This window comes from Dama dama, chromosome 31 (assembly GCF_033118175.1).
Source record: "Dama dama isolate Ldn47 chromosome 31, ASM3311817v1, whole genome shotgun sequence".
Taxonomy (NCBI): Eukaryota; Metazoa; Chordata; class Mammalia; order Artiodactyla; family Cervidae; genus Dama; species Dama dama.
In genome coordinates this window covers 56,333,578-56,351,454 of record NC_083711.1, presented here as the reverse complement: position 1 = coordinate 56,351,454, position 17,877 = coordinate 56,333,578, and the positions used below count along the sequence as shown (strand labels likewise).

The 17,877-nt window shown below is 39.3% G+C and overlaps 1 protein-coding gene and 1 non-coding gene across 3 annotated transcripts in view; one reads left to right on the top strand and one right to left on the bottom strand.

The window, feature by feature from the left end:
* Positions 1-490: 490 nt before the first annotated feature.
* LOC133049901 (T-cell receptor-associated transmembrane adapter 1) overlaps positions 491-17,877 on the bottom strand; it is a 43,197-nt gene continuing 25,810 nt past the window's right edge. For both annotated transcript variants that reach the window (XM_061133939.1, XM_061133940.1), the window contains 3 exons: positions 11,574-11,635; positions 9,445-9,530; positions 491-3,659 (listed from right to left, as the gene is read on the bottom strand). In XM_061133939.1, coding sequence (XP_060989922.1) covers positions 3,381-3,659; positions 9,445-9,530; positions 11,574-11,635 — 427 coding nt within the window. In that variant the 3' untranslated portion in view covers positions 491-3,380. The remainder of the gene's footprint in view (positions 3,660-9,444; positions 9,531-11,573; positions 11,636-17,877) is intronic.
* Positions 14,195-14,266, top strand: TRNAC-ACA (transfer RNA cysteine (anticodon ACA)). Its single transcript has one exon. It is a non-coding gene; the product is annotated as a tRNA-Cys (tRNA).

Genomic DNA, 17,877 nt, shown 5'->3' with positions numbered 1-17,877 from the left:
TTAGAAAGGGGACGTTTATGAGACTGCCTACTTTAGATTTAAAAAGTTTTATATTAATGACCTCAGCTTCCACCTTAAAATTTTTTAAAAAAGAAAAATGAAACATAAAATAGGCAGAAGAAAGGATATAATATAGATCAGAGGGTAAGTCAATGAAACAGAAAATGTAAAAACAATAGAAAATTGAATGATAACTTTTTCAGGGAATCAAAATTAACAAACCTCTAGATGGGTAAAAATAAGCAAATTATCAGTATAAAAGAAAAGTCACTACAAATTCTACAGATATTAAAATAATAATAGAGAGTATTTGAACAATTTAATTCCGATAAATTTAACAAATTCCCCAAAAGACACGTTCACCAAGATCACACAATAAGAAACAGGTAACTTAAAGAGCCCTGTATTGCCGGAGCCTGCCGGCAAACAAACTGGTCAAGAACGCAATTACCAGAGTACCTAGGAAAAAGAAGACTCAGAAAGAGAAAGATGGGGTTGAGAGGGATGGAGTCCGCTTGCGTCTGACTCCGCCAACTTTATTGAAGAACACCACGCCTATATATACGCTAACAGGAGTTACTAAGAATAGATCGAGGGTTTGCATACGTGCAGAGCTACAGATGTTTTAAATTCCCACACTCAAGATCAGTAAAGCGTTAATTACCCTAGCGCCCAACATGATTAAGATCATTAGAACATTAGATAGAAAACAGGCTTCATCAATAGAACATTAGATGGAAAACAGGTTTTGAGCATGATGGGCTTATCAGCACCAGAAAAACAGGCAAAAAGGTCACCGGTGTGTTTTTTCCCTGAAGGAGACAAATGCCAGTCTATACTTTAACAAGAAGGCGTGGCAGGACAAAGAGAGACCCTTTGATCTCTCTTAGAGCCGTAAGGGGCCTGTACCTTCAGGCCGGCTCCCTGCACTGTGTTTATTAAAGAATTTAAATTTGTAGCTAAACATCTTCCTAATGAGTATCAGATATATCTGGTACACAAAACTTTAAAATATTTTGGAATTCAAATGATATAAACCAGAGGCAAAAAATTCAAATATTTCTAGATGCCAGGTAAATAATAAAAGTGAATCCTGTGGAATAGTTACAGGAAAAAATAGCTGCCATAAACACAACCTAACTTTATTTTTATTGAGCCATAGTAGTATATAAACATGTAACAACATAAACATGATAGCAAAAATTTTATTTTAAATTAAACATTAAACACAAAGTCAATATGTATTATTAACTCCATTTTGGTTCTTTGGAATCAGAAACCTGACTTCTTCTGACCTTAGATACTAATATTTCTTGCCTTTTCTATGGCATTGTGGACAACTTGAAATATTTTGTAATCAGCATTTAATTTTCTACAGATTCATAATGGAAAATAATTATTGATAGAAATAGGCACTTCCAAATAGGGATAGAAGTTTTACACAAAATGTGCTCTTCCTTCCTCTCTTTATGTGGGTGGTTCTTTCTCATTGTTCAGTTCTCAGAATTAAGACTTCCTCCAGAGATGCCTTCTCACTGTTATTATCTCTAATTTTTTTTTCTTAATAGTATTTTTTTTTTTTTTTACTAGTAGCTATACTTTTCTTTGAGCTTCCCTGGTGGCTCAGGTGGGGTAAAGCCCTGCCCACAATGCGGGAGACCCGGGTTCGATCCCTGTGTCGGGAAGATCCCCTGGAGAAGGAAACGGCAACCCATCCAGTATTCTTGCCTGGAGAATCCCACAGATGGAGGAGCCTGGTGGGCTACAGTCCAGGGGTCGCAAAGAGTCGGACATGACTGAGCGACTTCACTTCACACTTTTCTTTAACCTAATACTCATCTTCTATCCTAGCCTAGTTCAATGGGTGCAGAGCCTGTTTCCATCATCACTGTTTAACTATGGCATCAACTGCCACAGGAGCTCCACAGATAATTGAAGAGTCACTAAAACCTTCTAAGCTCTAGTCAGAGGGCAGGAGCAATAGCTGTCACTTATAATGCTTTTGTTCAGTGATTTTGACCCAACTGTTACTCCAAATGGAGCAAGAGAGAAAGCATTTTAGAAAAAAAATTTTTGGAGAGCAATTTAAGAGCACTTATTAGCGTTTAAACAGGGCACACACTTTGACCTAACTCTTAGCCTTTCAGAAATATAATCTATAGAGCCTTATACAATGCACACCTTTTAAAGCAACAATCCTTTTCCTAGACATTTAGCCACAAGAAAGTCAGACAAGTACCAAACATGTGCAAAGATGGATTCTCATTAAAATGTTATTTGTAAAAGCAAAAATCCAGAGATTGGAAATGAGCTAAATGTACTTCAAAATTATTTAAGTTTTCATACAATCATCAATGAAATACTATGCAGTCATTAAATTAAAATTATTAATTATAGTTAAAAATAACAGTGGAAAGAAATTTATGATATATTAAGTGAAAAAAGTTTAAATAATATGTGTACAATCATCATTCCCCCTTTTTCTTTTTTGGTTAAAAAAAAAAAAAACTAGTGGGCCTATAAATGAGTATATGTATGGTCATGCTTGGGGCTTCCCTGGTGGCTCAGAGGTTAAAGCATCTGCTTGCAATGCAGGAGACCGGGGTTCAATCCCTGAGTCGGGAAGATCCCCTGGAGAAGGAAATGGTAACCCACTCCAGTATTCTTGCCTGGAGAATCCCATGGAGAGAGGAGCCTAGTAGGCTACAGTCCATGGGGTCGCAAAGAGTCGGACACGACTGAGCGACTTCACTCACTCACTCATGGTCATGCTGAGAAAAATATCTAAAAGAGTATATAGAAAGTTCATCATGGCAATTATCTCTGGCTAGTGGAATATCTAAATTATTTTTGATACTATTTACTGTTATAAGGAATATGCATTAATTTTATAATTTCTAGAACTAAAATTTCCATTTGTGAAAAATATTAAGAAGCCTACCCCTCTACTCTTAGAAATAAGTTTAAATGCCTCCCATGCCTTTCAATCAGAAATTTCCTCCAATTATGGGATATTTCACATTCAGAAAGGAGAACTTAAAAAAAATTGACTTCTTTCAACATGATTAAGAACATATGCTTAAAACCTTTTTTCGGGGCAGGTTTATATCACTGAGCATTATTCTGAAGTTATGGCTTCTATCAGGATCAATCTGCAAACTTTATTTTATTCACATTTGACTACATAGGTGTTTTTTAAGTGAATTCAAATAACTAAATAGCTAATGTGTATGGTATTCCATTTGGTGTGCATAACATAACCTCTGGATAAAAGGTACGCGTCCATCCCACCAACAGACGATCAGATCATCACCCTGACAAGTCATGCTGTGTCAGATGGGTCTTCATTTCTTTGACAAATGCATCCAGCAAGAGCCACTTCACTCAGCCAGATCATAGTCCAGTGAGTGTAAACTTTCTTTCTGGGCACGGATCAATCCAAACAGCCTGATGGGATCATCATGAATGTTTTCCTCCATTGCCTCGCTTTCCGGTGGGAAACTGTCCACCAAAGTGGTCTTAGAAAGGCTGATATCCATTGCATGCATCTGCCCGTCTCCATCCTTGTCTGACAAATGAGTTTTCTGTTTCTTGGGCCTTCTTCGCTTCCCCTCATTGTTGTGATCTAATGAGGCATAGCACATCCTTACTTCAGTTTCCTGAAAGAGAAAGGCATGGTAAGTTTTCACTGTTAGCCATTCTTTAACTTTGACCTCTGGGAAACTCTAAAGCCTACCAAAAACACACAAGTTTGTTTTCTGGTCTTCACGGCCTTATTTGCCAAATTTGTCAATTAGAGTGTTAACTACAAATCGTAAATTCAAGATTTTGGAGTGGAAAATGCTTAAAAGAAAACAGTTTTCTTTCTTATACACAGAATACACGTGAACTTTTTAGATGGATTTTTTAACCATTTTCTCCCCCTGCATTCACCTCAGGGAGTGACTGCCCTGTACATCACCTACCAAGTAACAAAACTCTGATTTGTTAAACTGGGAGCAAAGCATGACAGGAAGGAATATAACCAATCAAATATGCTCTACATATGTTTAATAACTGGCTATTTGATACCCACAAAAGTCCCTACTTTCTCTACATTTGAGACTCAGAAGTATAAGGTTAACAGGGTTTATTTGTATTACTGGGGCTTCCCTGATGGCTCAGTCAGTGAAGAAGATACTTGCAATGCAGGAGACCCAGCTTTGATTCCTGGGTTGGGAAGATCCCCTGGAGAAGGGAATGACAATCCACTCCAGTATTCTTGCCTGGGAAATCCCATGGACAGAGGAACGTGGCAGGCTACAGTCCATGGGCTTGCAATGGTTGGACGTGGCTTGGCAACTAAACAACCACCAACAACCATTTATATGACCAGCATTTGGCAAGAGTTGCATTTCCCATTTTCCCGTATTACTTCCTTCCTGTGCACCTGTCCCCAGATCCTCTTGGAGCTCATTTAGTTTGGTCTTGGATTCATTTGCATCCAAGAAAGCCTGGTGGTCCTCTCTGGCCTAAAGCTGGGTCAATACTGGATTAGGAAGGGCAGGAGACTAGAGAAACTTGCAGAAAGCAATAAGCCTGAAGACAAGATCTTGAATTTGGTGTTTGAAATGGGACTGAATTCCAGCTGTGACATTCTGATCATGGGACCTTGGGCAGTTTGTTTTTTAAACTATCAATATTTTTAACCTCTGGCTATCAAGTGAGAATACCTATCTTAGAATGTTGGGTGGGAAGATCCCCTGGAGGAGGGCAAGCAACCCACCCCAGTATTCTTGCCAAGAGAATTCCATGGATAGAGGAGCGTGGTGGGCTACAGTCCATAGGATTGCAACGAGCTGGACATGACTGCAGTGACTTAACACACATCTTACAATGATATTAGCAAATGGAGGTAACTTACAGTTGACCCTTGAACAATGTGGGAGTGAGGGATGCCAACCCCTTGAGCAGGTGAATATACATATAATTTATATGTAATTTAATATTAAATATAATTTTATAGTCTGCCCTCCATAGCCACAGTTCTGCACCCACAAATTCAACTAACCCCTTGCTCTATAGCTCTGGAGTATGCATCTAGTGAAAAAACCCCATGTTTAAGTAGACTGCACAGTTCAAACCTGGTTTTCGAACCAAGATAAGGTCCAAGGTATGGTGGTGTTATAATTATCAGAGCTGTAGGCTAAAACTTTAGAACAGCCCTTGAATAAACAAAAATAAGGGTTTACCATTCAGAGTATGCCAAAGTTACATCAATTTCTGGGGTTTGGGGTAAAGAAGCAACATTTGGATTAACAACCCCCTGATGCATGGATTAGCTTTTCCCTCTTGGCACTTGTTTTCACGCTAAAAGTTAAAAGTCTTATCTCCTTTACCAGGCAGAGGGATGTTTCTATTTACAACCTCTCTGGTATCTTTGGTCTGACTTTATTTCTAAAATAACTTCTGGATAATTGTAGATAGGTAACTGGTATCATTGCCATTGCATTTCTATACTCTGCCAGTTAGCTCATATTGCTATTTTCAAATTATCTTCCTAAGGCATAACTTTTATATTTTACCATCCTGGCCCCAAAACTTTAGCCTAGAGTCTGAGTTTTATAGCATAACATTCAAGGTTTCCTATGCTCATAATTCACACCTTCTATTTGATTCCCAGTACTCCCGTACATAAACTCTGTATTTCAAGCAAACTAGACATTTCACTGCTTTCTTAACATACATCATGTTTTAAGACCTGATTTGCCTTTGCCTAGATAGAGAGCATGTCAGTGAAGTTAGCAAAATTACCAAAAGGCATTCAGTAATATAAAGGGGTGGGTAACTTTTTTGACTGTCTAGCACTTTGTTCTATTCCCTTTCTTTAATAAATTCTCCACTTTGTTTTAGGAATTTCTTTCCTCCATCTGGTCCTGGAGAGCCTATCAATTACAATGCTATCCCATCTCAGCACAGGAATAAGCATTTGACCCAGGCTGGAACCAATTACACTATCCATTCTCCTGCCAACAGAAGTTGAGCCAAGAGTAGACATATGACTTCAGCAGAGCCAATTACATGGCCTTTGAGGGACTGAGGTACAGGTGCAGAAGTAGAAAAGATATCTTTCCCTAGATTTGGGAGAAAGAAAATCTGGGTCTCCTGTGGCTTTCCCAGCCTAAATGGAAGAGCCTGTTGGTAATAGAAGAGAATAAAGTCAGTAACAAAGAAGTAGGGAGAAGTGGAGGAGCCCTCATGTTCAATCATTTCAAAAACAAGACACCATCATATCTTAGCTACGTGAGCCAGTGATTTCCTTTTTATGATATAGCTTGAATTGAGTTTTTGAACTTATTACTGAAAGCATTCCAAATGTTTGGTCAACAACTGGTCAACATTTATCAAATCCTGCAGAGGTCAGCGAATGTGAGTCTTGAGAAAAGACCACAAATTGTACGTGTAATGGTCATTTGTGATTTACCAAGTATTGTTTCAGTTGAATAGATGGGTGGAAAATATACATGCGTTGCATGCTCATGCATGTTCAGTTGTGTCTGACTCTTTGCGACCCCATGGACTGTAGTCCATCAGGCTCCCCTGTGCATGGAATTTTCCAGGCAAGAATATTGGAGTGAATTGCCATTTCATCCTCCAGGGGATCTTCCTGACCCAGGGATCAAACCTGTGTCTCCTGTCTCCTGCACTGGCAGGCGAATTCTTTACCACTGAGTCGTCACCTGGGAGGCCCAGAAAATATATAGACAGGGATAAAAAAAATATGTGTATCTGTGACTATAAATGGAAACTGGAGAAAAGTAAAAACCAGTTTAGGAATTAGAGACAAAAACAGATTGAAGTAAAAGTTTTGTTGTTTTGTGTTTTTAAATATTGCAGAGATTTGCGTATATTTGTAAGTCAATAGTACTTCATTTATTTAAAGAAATGGAGACAAATAATTGAAGGTACAAGATCTTGAAAGAAGTAGAAGAAATAGTCAAGAGCCCATGTAGGACTATTGGCTTTGGAAAGGGGAGAGGATGCTTCTAACATGGAGGGAAAGGAGGGATGGGTGAGGTTTTGATGTGAGGATAAGAGAAAAATAAGTTCATATTCGTGCCCCTCAAATTTTTTAGGGAACTCTCATGAACCCATTCTTTCACTAGATTTCCCAGTCAACTCTTCCTGGTTAATAGCATAGACTGAAATTGCAACTTTTGAATTGTACACATCATTTTCAAAGGACAAGGAGCTTTTTCCTGTTTCCAATATTTGATCCATCAAGCTTTTTTTGCATTGCATTATGGATTCTTCACACTTTTGTAACTGACCAAAGTAACTGAGTACCATAGTAGCTAACTGGGCAGTGTTTTGATGATAATTGTCATTGTGACCCCATGGACTACACAGTTCATAGAATTCTCCAGTCCAGAAAACTGGAGTGGGTAACTGTTCCCTTCTCCAGGGGATCTTCCCAACCCAGGGATTGAACCCAGGTCTCCCACATGCAGGTGGATTCTTTACCAGCTGAGCCAGCAGGGCAGCCCAGGAATACTGGAGTGGGTAGCCCATTCCTTCTCCAGGGGAAATCTTCTCCATCCAGGAATCGGACCACGGTCTCCTGCATTGCAGACGGATTCTTTACCAACTGAGCTACTAGGAGAGCCCTCTAATAAAATGGAATTGAGCAAGTCTAAGGAGATTACTTCTGGTGGGATAAATTGGGAAATTAGGATTGATCTTTGCACACTGCTTACTATATGTAAACTAGATAGCTAATAAGAGCCTACTGTATAGCACAGGGAACTCAACCCAATACTTTGTAATGATCCATGTGGGAATAGAACCTATAAAAGGGTGAATATACATACATAGCTGATTCACTTCATTGCAAATCAACTATACTACAATAAAAATTAATTCAAAGGTAGAGATTACTTCTAATTTGTGAAATTAAATTTGTGAGAAGGATACAGACTAATTCCATTAGAAGTGTCTTTAAATATATAATTTATAAAATAGCAGACTTTTAAAGACACTTTAAGGCACTGCACAATTTCCTCAAGTGTAAACCAGATGCAGCATAAATAAGGCTGGCCTATTTAATTTACATTTATTAAACAGCAACTTCTATTCAAGCTGCAACAGAAGTCTCGGTTCTATTATAAGTAAGGTGCTGTGGATCTCTGTATTTCAGGTGGTATAGTTATATTTTAACCTTTCTCAAAAGGCTTTCTTTTTATTACTGTGAATTTTGCAAGTCATATTATAACAAGTAGTTTTTTCATACCTTTTATCTAAAATACATTTAACAATTAATTGAATGTCACATGGCAGATTTGCCCATGAGAGAGTTACTTTACATTCTGCTTAAACCTCACCACATCTTGTTTTCATAAAAAAAAAAAAATTAAGAATTTGATTTTTAGAAGGCTCCTATAAAGAAAAAGGAAATTCTATCTTAATGGGAAGTTTCCAAGTTTTGACCCATCTTTGGGAGGAAATGGTTTTCTGTCAGGTGGGACTAAGTTCAGATTCTGTTTCCCCACTTAGTTTCTGAGTCTCTAGGGCAAGTTTTATATCATCTCTGTCAACTGGGAATAATCATGCTGCCTCCCTCATAGGAATATACAATGCTAATGCCTATAAAGTGCATAAGGCCAGTCTGACGCATGACGACTACTTAGGAAATGCTGGCCCTCTGCCTGTTTCTAGGAAATAGCATGACAGCACATAACAAAAGGGAGTGGGGCAGGGAAGGAGAAGAAAGAACCATTGTCACTGAGATTTATAGCACTTCAACCGCACATACACGAGGAATTGTCAACAGTAGCGCTATGTCTGAGGAGGCTGAACTGAGGTGGGTAGGAAAAGTATAAACTACCCATTTCTTCTTGGGTTTTTCTGTTTCTGCTTATGCTTTAGTCCTGCCTACCCCCCACAAGCCACATGTAAATCTTGCCATAAGACAATAGCTATAGAGCTTGTATTAAATTTACACTCATTTTCCTTATAAAACAGAAGTATGTTCTTTTATAGTTAATTTCTTTTCACTAAGGCCTTTCTCTCCCCATCCACCTTCCATTCCTGACATCTAGGTCTTCTGAGCATTCTGTATGTGTCACTTTTCCTAATTATTTCTATGATACATGTAACTTTTTTTTGCCCTGAAAGAAAAAAAGCTTAATTATTTAGGAAGAGAATCCACTTTTCCCTTGATATCTACTGCCTTTGTAGTTGTACACAATTTTGACTCTTTAAGTGTAGCTCTGAAAACTATTTATTTGCCTTCCGAGTTTTTCATTAGAGCTTAGGCTCTAGAATTTGACAGAGGTTCAGAATGCAAAATTTCTAACAGGCTGCTTCTGATGTTTATCAGAATGTGTTGCCTTTATGCTCTTGAAACAGGCAGCTGTGCTGTGACCTAGGCTGAATCTGGCCCTTGATACAGAAAACAAAACTTACCTGTGAAGGTGGGGCATCTTGCAGTTTGTTCACAGATCTGTCTGGTCGTGCTTTCATCTGTTCATAGCAGTTTTCATCCACTGGTTCTGGGGAGTTGAAAACATATTTACAATGGAAAAATTTTAAAAATGCTGGCACAAATCATGTCTATTTTTGTGGCCATGCAAAGGTAAGGAGGGATAAACTGCGCTCTGCAGGTCAGACTGTGGAGAAGCCTGTTGCCCCACAGTATTAACAATTAGACAAAAGAAGGTCACTTGGATAAAGACGAGATCATCTTACTCTTTTTATACCATCGCAAGACATGGCAGTCTCAGCTCAAACTACCATTTATATGTCCCGGGGATCCCATGAGTGAAAGGCTTGCCTGTGCCCTTCTATTTAAGTGTGATTACAGATGGTGCAGGTGGCGTAAAGCACAGAGCACATATATTGATGATCAAAATTTGGTAATTTTTTCCATAAGAAAGATAGTTTACGCAGAGGCCTTTTTAACCCTATACTATTTTTGAAAAAGAAGGTTTAGATTATGTTTGTTGTCCCATATATCAGTGACAGGACAGGTCATCCAGGCTGTTTTGAGGGGTATACCGTGGGGTATGTAATGCTGATACTAAGTTGTTGGGGGGTTTTGGCCATGTCCACCAGCCAGCAGACATGAAACCTATTTGCTTCTGTGGGGGATGCTTACTGAGTCACCCGTACCTTTCTTTCCCCAGATACTCTATTTAAAAGGGCGAGGAAGGAGAGCTAATGACTTGTAGGATAGAGAGTAATCTTGCAGAAATGTTGATTGCACCATTCGACCCCACAGAGGAAAAGATGTGTTTATAATATCAGGTACTTTGTAATCCTCCAACCCTTTCTGAAAAGCAATGTAGAGAACTGGCCCATAGAGTAATGTTTCTCAAAGCATAAACCATGGGCAACATGAGTTAGAATCACCCAGGAGGCTTGTTAAATAGGAGTTCCTGAGCCGTACTGTGGAATGACTGAATCAGAACCTGTAAGACAGGCACCTGGGCTCACTGCTCGTGAAGACTGCAGATACGGTGGGCTTTGAGCTACCAAGATACAAAAGAAATTCAAGTCCTCAAATAGTATAAGTGGGCACCACAATTCTGCAAGGGGAAACAGGAAGGAAAATTCTTAATAGTCTATTCCTGAAAAATAGTTTTGATTCCTCAGAGTGCAGAGGATTAAAGGATACTTTACAATGGTGGAGGTGGGGAGACTCAGATTATTTAAATTCTTGACTCCTATAAAATTCTCATGTGTTTAACTGTAGGCGATTTCATACTGTCTTGATATATACAGATTCAGATAAATTTAATCCAATACTGGGAATCTGTGTTTGAGAGCCAATTAACAGGAGTTAAACCCACCTACCCACCCTCCACCAATCATGAATTAAGTATTTACAGGGCAAGGATAGAGATAATTGGTAGCCCTTGTCTGACAGCGTCTCTCATCAGAGGGCTGGGATCAGATCACAGCTGTTTGTTTTGAGACACTTAGGGGCTTTTTAGTTGTGGGGGAGTGGGACAGTTTCAAGGAACAAAGGATGCTGGGGATTGAAGAGTACTTGTTACAAAAGAACAAAAGGTGTATAACCCATGACTCAGTGATGGTTTGGCTCTTCTCTTTCCCTGATTGTCATCAGTGTAACCCTAGATCCCCTGCTTTAAAAGAACCAGTTAAAACAAAGGAAACCAGAGAATCTGTTCTTTTTTCCAAATTATTCACTGTAGATATGCTTTGTATACAGAGCATAAAGCACTGTTTCCCTGGGCAATCTTCTGTTCTAGAAATAACTTTATTTCATAGAAATCTGTGTGTGTCAGAGTTCACGGTAATTGAGTCTTCCGGTATTCTCACTACAAACTAGAGTGAAATAGAATATAGAAAAACAGGATGTTGATTCACACTGAATGTTGCAATACAACTTACAATATGCAGCTTTGAAAATACATAATAAGTGGTACACTAAATATACTCGAATGTATGGGTACCATTGGGATATTTAAATATGATTGCGACAAGAAATAAGGTACCTCAAATTCTTTGTGGAATTATGAGGGGCAAATTGATTTATAGGTAAATTTAATTTTTGGAAAAAGAAAACTTACCTAAGGCCACATTATCTACGTTACCATAAATTGGTGCATCTTCGAGATCATACTCATCTTCCCTATAAGAAGGAAATAATTTGCCTTGTTAGAATCTACATAGTTCATATCTAATTTCTCAGCTATATTCTGTATTGGGTAAATTATTGCACATTCTTATCCAGCCTTGACCACCCAAGGTAGATATGCAAGTGAGTCAGTAAATACAAGTGTGCATGCATGTGTGTGTATGAATTTGAAAAGTGTATTCTGGATCTTCTTTTAGTGAATAATAGCAAATTCTTATTTAGCATTTACTGTGTGTCAGGAGTTACTTAACTGCATTATATATATATTCATTCCTTTTATATTTCTCACAATAATTTAACCAGACAGGTGCTATAGCATTCCCATCTTTTTAGATAAGGAACCTGAGACACAGATTGGTTATAATATGCTGAAGGTCACAGAACCAGGAAACGGCTGGGATTAGAACATGGATTATCTGTGCACTAAACTCTACACTGTACTTCCTGTTTGCTTGTCAATAATATCACTCAGAACAGACCCCTAACACAGTTTACTAAATATTGACAGTGATCAAAAAATAAGAGGCCAGAGAAATATTGTAGACTCAGCTTGGCAGATGCAATAAAAAGATTGATTACTTATTACACCCAAATACTGTGCTGTTTTACATATACCATATAAAAGACCCAGGGAAATTCTACAGAAATATTATTTCCCACTTTTCAGATAGATTAACATATTTTCCCTAACCTTATGTGTAATATCAGCAATAAATAGCAAACACGAAAGCTTTTCCTTATGCCAGTGCTCCTTCAACCCTCAGGACAACCCTACGAGATTCATTTTTCAAAACTCCCCATTTGTGCACATAAGGAATTTGCAAGCTGTAGAGGCAAATTGTCAAAAGACACATAGTAACTGACAATGCTAGGACTGTAATGCAAGTCTGGTCCTAAAGCTCTAAATATTATTTGCTCTTGGTGTTTGGTTAAATTTCCTTGTTGCTTCATCTGAATAATCCTATTAGGATTACAGTAGACAACTACTGTTGTCACAGGCAGTGACAATGGTCCCGGTGACCAGCTTTCACAATAGCAGGCTGGGAACAGAAGAACATTTTAGGCAGTGAGCGGCATTTCATAAAATAGCAGCAACTGCTTTAACTTTGAGATTATATATCACCGAGAGCTGGAGGGAATTGCATCAAAAGGAAAAACCTGTATTATAGTCCCATGCTTCTGAAAGAAGACAGTATACTTAAATATCAAGAGTGTATCCTTAAAAAAAGATCAAATGATACCTGTATGAAATTATTTGAAAAGTCCAGTTGCTGGTATGTATTTGCCTTATCTGATAACAAAGAAACTCGTTCATACCCTTTCTGTTGATAATTCACTACAGCTTACTATTGGGATACAAAGTTAAGTCCCTGCTAATGGTTTTTCTCTGGCTATGCAGAGAATAAAATAGCAAAAGGTGAGGAATTTTTAATAAGACAATCCATCCATTTTCCCAGCACACATGAATAGCAGATACAACCTGCAAATGATAAATCATGTCCAAAAAATGAACATCATTTCATTCCCTGTGAAGAAAATAGGATGTGATTTATAATTCAGTGGCCTGTGTCTGCAGGCAGGTCTCAAATGATTAATCATCACAAATAATCTATTATAAAGAAGCAGTCTAACCAACAAATTAATAAGTATATTTTTAGTTGGCAATGCCAAATAGCTCCAGCCTATTGAAAATATCTAATAAACTTCAAGCACAAATGTTTGGCAGTGTCTTATGTTGAAAACATTACTATTTAGAGTAAATTAATAAATATGCCCAGAGGCTAGTGCACCTCTGAGTCTGGGGCCAGATCATGTTCTCTGTTGTTCTCAATATGTCTGAAATGATCCTCTAACCAATTAGCACATTTACTGACACTCCAAAATTTAAAATAATATTGTGATTGTTGTGTTGTTCAGTCGCTGAGTCATGCCCAGCTCTTTGTAACCCCATGGACTGCAGCACGCCAGGCTTTCCTCTCCTTCACCATCTCCCGGAGTTTGCTCAAACTCATGTCCATTGAGTCAGTGATCAACCATCTCATCCGTCCATCCAACCATCTCATCCTCTGCCGCCCTCTTCTTTTGCCTTCAATCTACATCTTTAAGGTTCAGATCTTCCACTTTCATGTAAATTTCTCCAGTCTCTATTTTTAAAGTTCTTATTCACACTTTATCATTTTTATTGTGAAGTCCTTTTAAAGAAAATGTCCCATACTTTATTGTTTAAGATTAAATAAGTGAGTTCAATTTTTAAAAAATCACTACTTTTGCCTGGGTGACTTTGAACATAAATTCCTGAAGTTTAAATTTCCTGATTTAAAAAACGGAAATATTAAATTATTCCCTATGTTGTTCTTTTCAGCTTCCAAATTCTAGGACATAAATGCGGGTTTCAACATCCAAATAAAAATGAAAAACATTTCTGGAAAACTAAATAAAACTGTTTTAAGGGTCTGGAAAGTTGAAAGATTGAGGGAAGAGTAAGCTTAGGGGTCTGTCAGACATTGGTTTCGATTAACTTTATTTGTTTAATAGATATTTGTTTGAAAGACTTCCCTGGTGGCTCAGATGGTAAAGCGTCTGCCTACAATGCAGGAGACCCAGGTTCGATCCCTGGGTCGGGAAGATCCCCTGGAGAAGGAAATGGCAACCCACTCTAGCATTCTTGCCTGGAAAATCCCACGGAGGGAGGATCCTGCTAGGCTACAGTCCACGGGGTCGCAAAGAGTTGAACACGACCGAGTGACTTCACTTTCTCTGAGCAGGCAGATAAACGTTTGGTCTTTGCACAGTGTGTAAACGTTACTTAAAGCCAGGAGAGAGGATGAGCTTACTAATGACATGAGTGTAGATCGAGAAGAGGTCCACTAGGTGAGCCCGGGGCACTCTGTCATCTGTGGTTCAGGAGCCAGTGGAGGAGAAGGAGCTGCAGGTATTGAGGAGGAGAGCTAAAACGGAGGTGGCCTCAGAGCCTGGATAAGCAAGCGTCTCAAAACTGGCGCTGCTGGTAAACCCGCCTGTCAGCGCAGGAGACCTAAGAGACGCGGGTTCGATCCCTGGGTCGGGAAGATCCCCTAGAGGAGGGCATGGCAACTCACTCCCGTTTTCTTGCCTGGAGAATCCCACGGACAGAGGAGCCTGGTGGGCTACAGTCCATAGAGTTGCAGAGTCAGACACGAATAAAGCAACTTAGCACACACACCAGAAGTAGAGAATGACAATGTGTCACGCAGCAGATGGACCACATATGAGACTGAGATTTGCCAGACATGTTTCACTGGTGTCCCGGACAAGAGCTGAGTCAGTGGATCATTGAGGACAGAGAATTGAATAGAGTGGGTTCAAGAAAGAAGAGGAAGAGAAGCCAGCAAATATGGACAGAATGTACATGGAACTTCCAAGTTTTCCTGTAAAGACTACAGAACAATGGAGCAGTGACTACAGGCAACCTGTATCAAGAGAGTTTTTCTTTAAGATGTGAGGTGTTACTGTCTGTTTATACACTGATGGGAATCAGACCAAAGAGACCAAGAGAAAGCAACGACGCAGGAGAGAAAAGGGGAAGTTGCTGCAGCGATGTGTTCCTGTGTATACGCTCGATAAATCTGTACTTTGATAGGGACTGTATCATGAGTGTGGGTTTCCTGAACTTGGCATGAGTGAACATCAAAGGTAGATGCTTGGTCCAGGAGAAAAACGTAAACCCTAGCAATTTTTGTATGGCTAGGGTTAGCTAAGAACCAGCAGTGTTTCCTATGAGGAGAGATGTTAATAGGGTCTCAGAGATATGATATCTAATTCTAAATTTTTATTTTGATCAGTGTTCAAGTTCTCTTCTAATAATGCCCACTTTTTTTTTTTTAAATAAAGTCAAACACAGAGGCTTGTATTGCCAGTGATTTGGAGTACTTAAAGGACACTTAAAAAGTGTTTTTTTTTCCCTCCAAGTTTGAGAGAAGGGAGACTGGAAAGTGCTGCCATCTTGAAGAACTGTAAAGAGACGGGAAGGAAACCCAGAGCAGTGGCACAGAGACAGTCAAGAAGAAGATCTTTGAAACCTGTAAGTACATTTCGGGAGATTCTCACAAAGACTTGGGCACGGGACAGGACTTCTTGCATTCACGTAGGGTTGGAGTTTGGATTATGGTTACTTGTACGTTAAAACAAACAGAAGGCTGGAGAACATGGAGATGTTTTGGTTCCAAATGCAGCAGTGGTTATAATGAGGGCCTCTTCTGTGTATCTACTTGGAAATCTGATGCCAGGGAAGGCTACCCAGGAGTTCCACTACCATCAGGATGTTCAACCCTGGGAACAGGTGGAGATGACAGCTGAGACAAAAGTCTGTTCCAGGGCACCAGGTCAGTATACTCAGCAAAGAGGGGAAGTGAAGCGGGGTCCTCAACCTGCAGAGCTCTAGAAATCCAAGAGATCATTTTAGGTAGAAGAATAACTGAAATGAGATATGTTTTGTGATAAAAGTACCTTTCAGTGCCAAGCAGGAGGAGACCATGCAACAGTTGCTAGAAATTTGTCCTAAGTCCTTGAGACAGACCCTGAAAATTGAGGAGCTATAATAAGCTTAATGTAAATCTGAACTGCTTTCCTGATTATCTGAACCACTTTCTTTAATTAAGGGGTAAATATAATCCAAATGGGTGGGTATTTTCTTAGACCTTAATTTAGACCTATAGTCAGCTTTTTTTTTTTTTTTTTACCATCTACTCTCTGTAAGTGTAGTATTATGTTATAATTCAGCTTCAGAAATGCTCATTTCCCCAAGATTACAAACCTAGTAATTGCAAGCATTTGATTAAAATCCAGAACTGTTTGGATCTCAAACCCATGTTATTCTCACTGCATTATCCTCTTAAAACAGATCATAAGACAAGAATTGTGCAAAATTACATTTAAAGGAAAAATAAAGTGCCCTGGGATAAATACCAGGAAGCAGGCATTTAACTTTCTATTAGATGTAGACACTTTGCTGTCCTTTAAGTGATCATGTTCCTGACTTACTAATGCAGGAAGAGAAGATCAGAGAGGCAAATTTCTTTCCCCTCCAGCTTAGCTTCCCACCTAAACCAGTGCTGAGAAGGAGCGGGGACAGGGCAGCAGGGAACCCAGGGTAGGGGAAGCTCGCCTCTCTTCTACTGGCCTAAAACCACGTAAGGAACTGCGGAAACAGCCATGACTCTAGCCCAACCTAAGAAAGATACCTGCCTAAGTCCTACCTAAGAAAAGTCAGTACTACCTAGGAAGAGTCAGCCCTACCTAAGAGCCTCTTGATGAAAATCAAAGAGGAGAGTGAAAAAGTTGGCTTAAATCTCAACATTCAGAAAACTAAGATCATGGCATCCAGTCCCATCACCTCATGGCAAGTAGATGGGGAAACAATGGGAACAGTGACAGCCTTTATTTTTGGGGGCTCCAAAATCACTGCACATGGTGACTACAGCCACGAAATTAAGACACTTGCTCCTTGGAAGAAAAGTTATGACCAACCTAGACAGCATGTTAAAAAGCAGAGACATTATTTTGCCAACAAAGATCCATCTAGTCAAAGCTATGGTTTTTCCAGTGGGTATGTATGGATATGAGAGTTGGACTATAAAGAGAGCTGAGTACCAAAGAATTGATGCTTTTGAACTGTGGTGTTGGAGAAGTCTCTTGAGAGTCCCTTGGATTACAAGGAGATCCAACCAGTCCATCCTAAAGGAAATCAGTCCTGCATGTTCATTGGAAGGACTGATGCTGAAGCTGAAACTCCAATACTCTGGCCACCTGATGCGAGGAACTGACTCATTGGAGAAGACCCTGATGCTGGGAAAGATTGAGGCAGGAGAAGAAGGAGACAACAGAGGATGAGATGGTTGGATGGCATCACCGACTCGATGGACATGAGTCTAAACAAGCTCTGGGTGTTGGGATGGACAGGGAGGCCTGGCGTGCTACAGTCCATGGGGTCGCAAAGAGTCGGACACGACTGAGCAACTGAACTGAAAGAAAGATAGCCCTTATTTCCACTTGCTGTTTTAATATTAATGCCTTAATGGCGGGAGATAGTTCATTTGTGTTTTTTGTTTGTTTTTTCTCTGAAGCCTCCATACTCTCCTATAAAGGTGACTTTGGCTTCCAAACTACATAATCAGAGAAACAGACAAGCTGTGAAGTACATACATAAACTTGTGAATTAATAAGATAGCCTCTTTATAGACACAGTCTGCACTGTATAT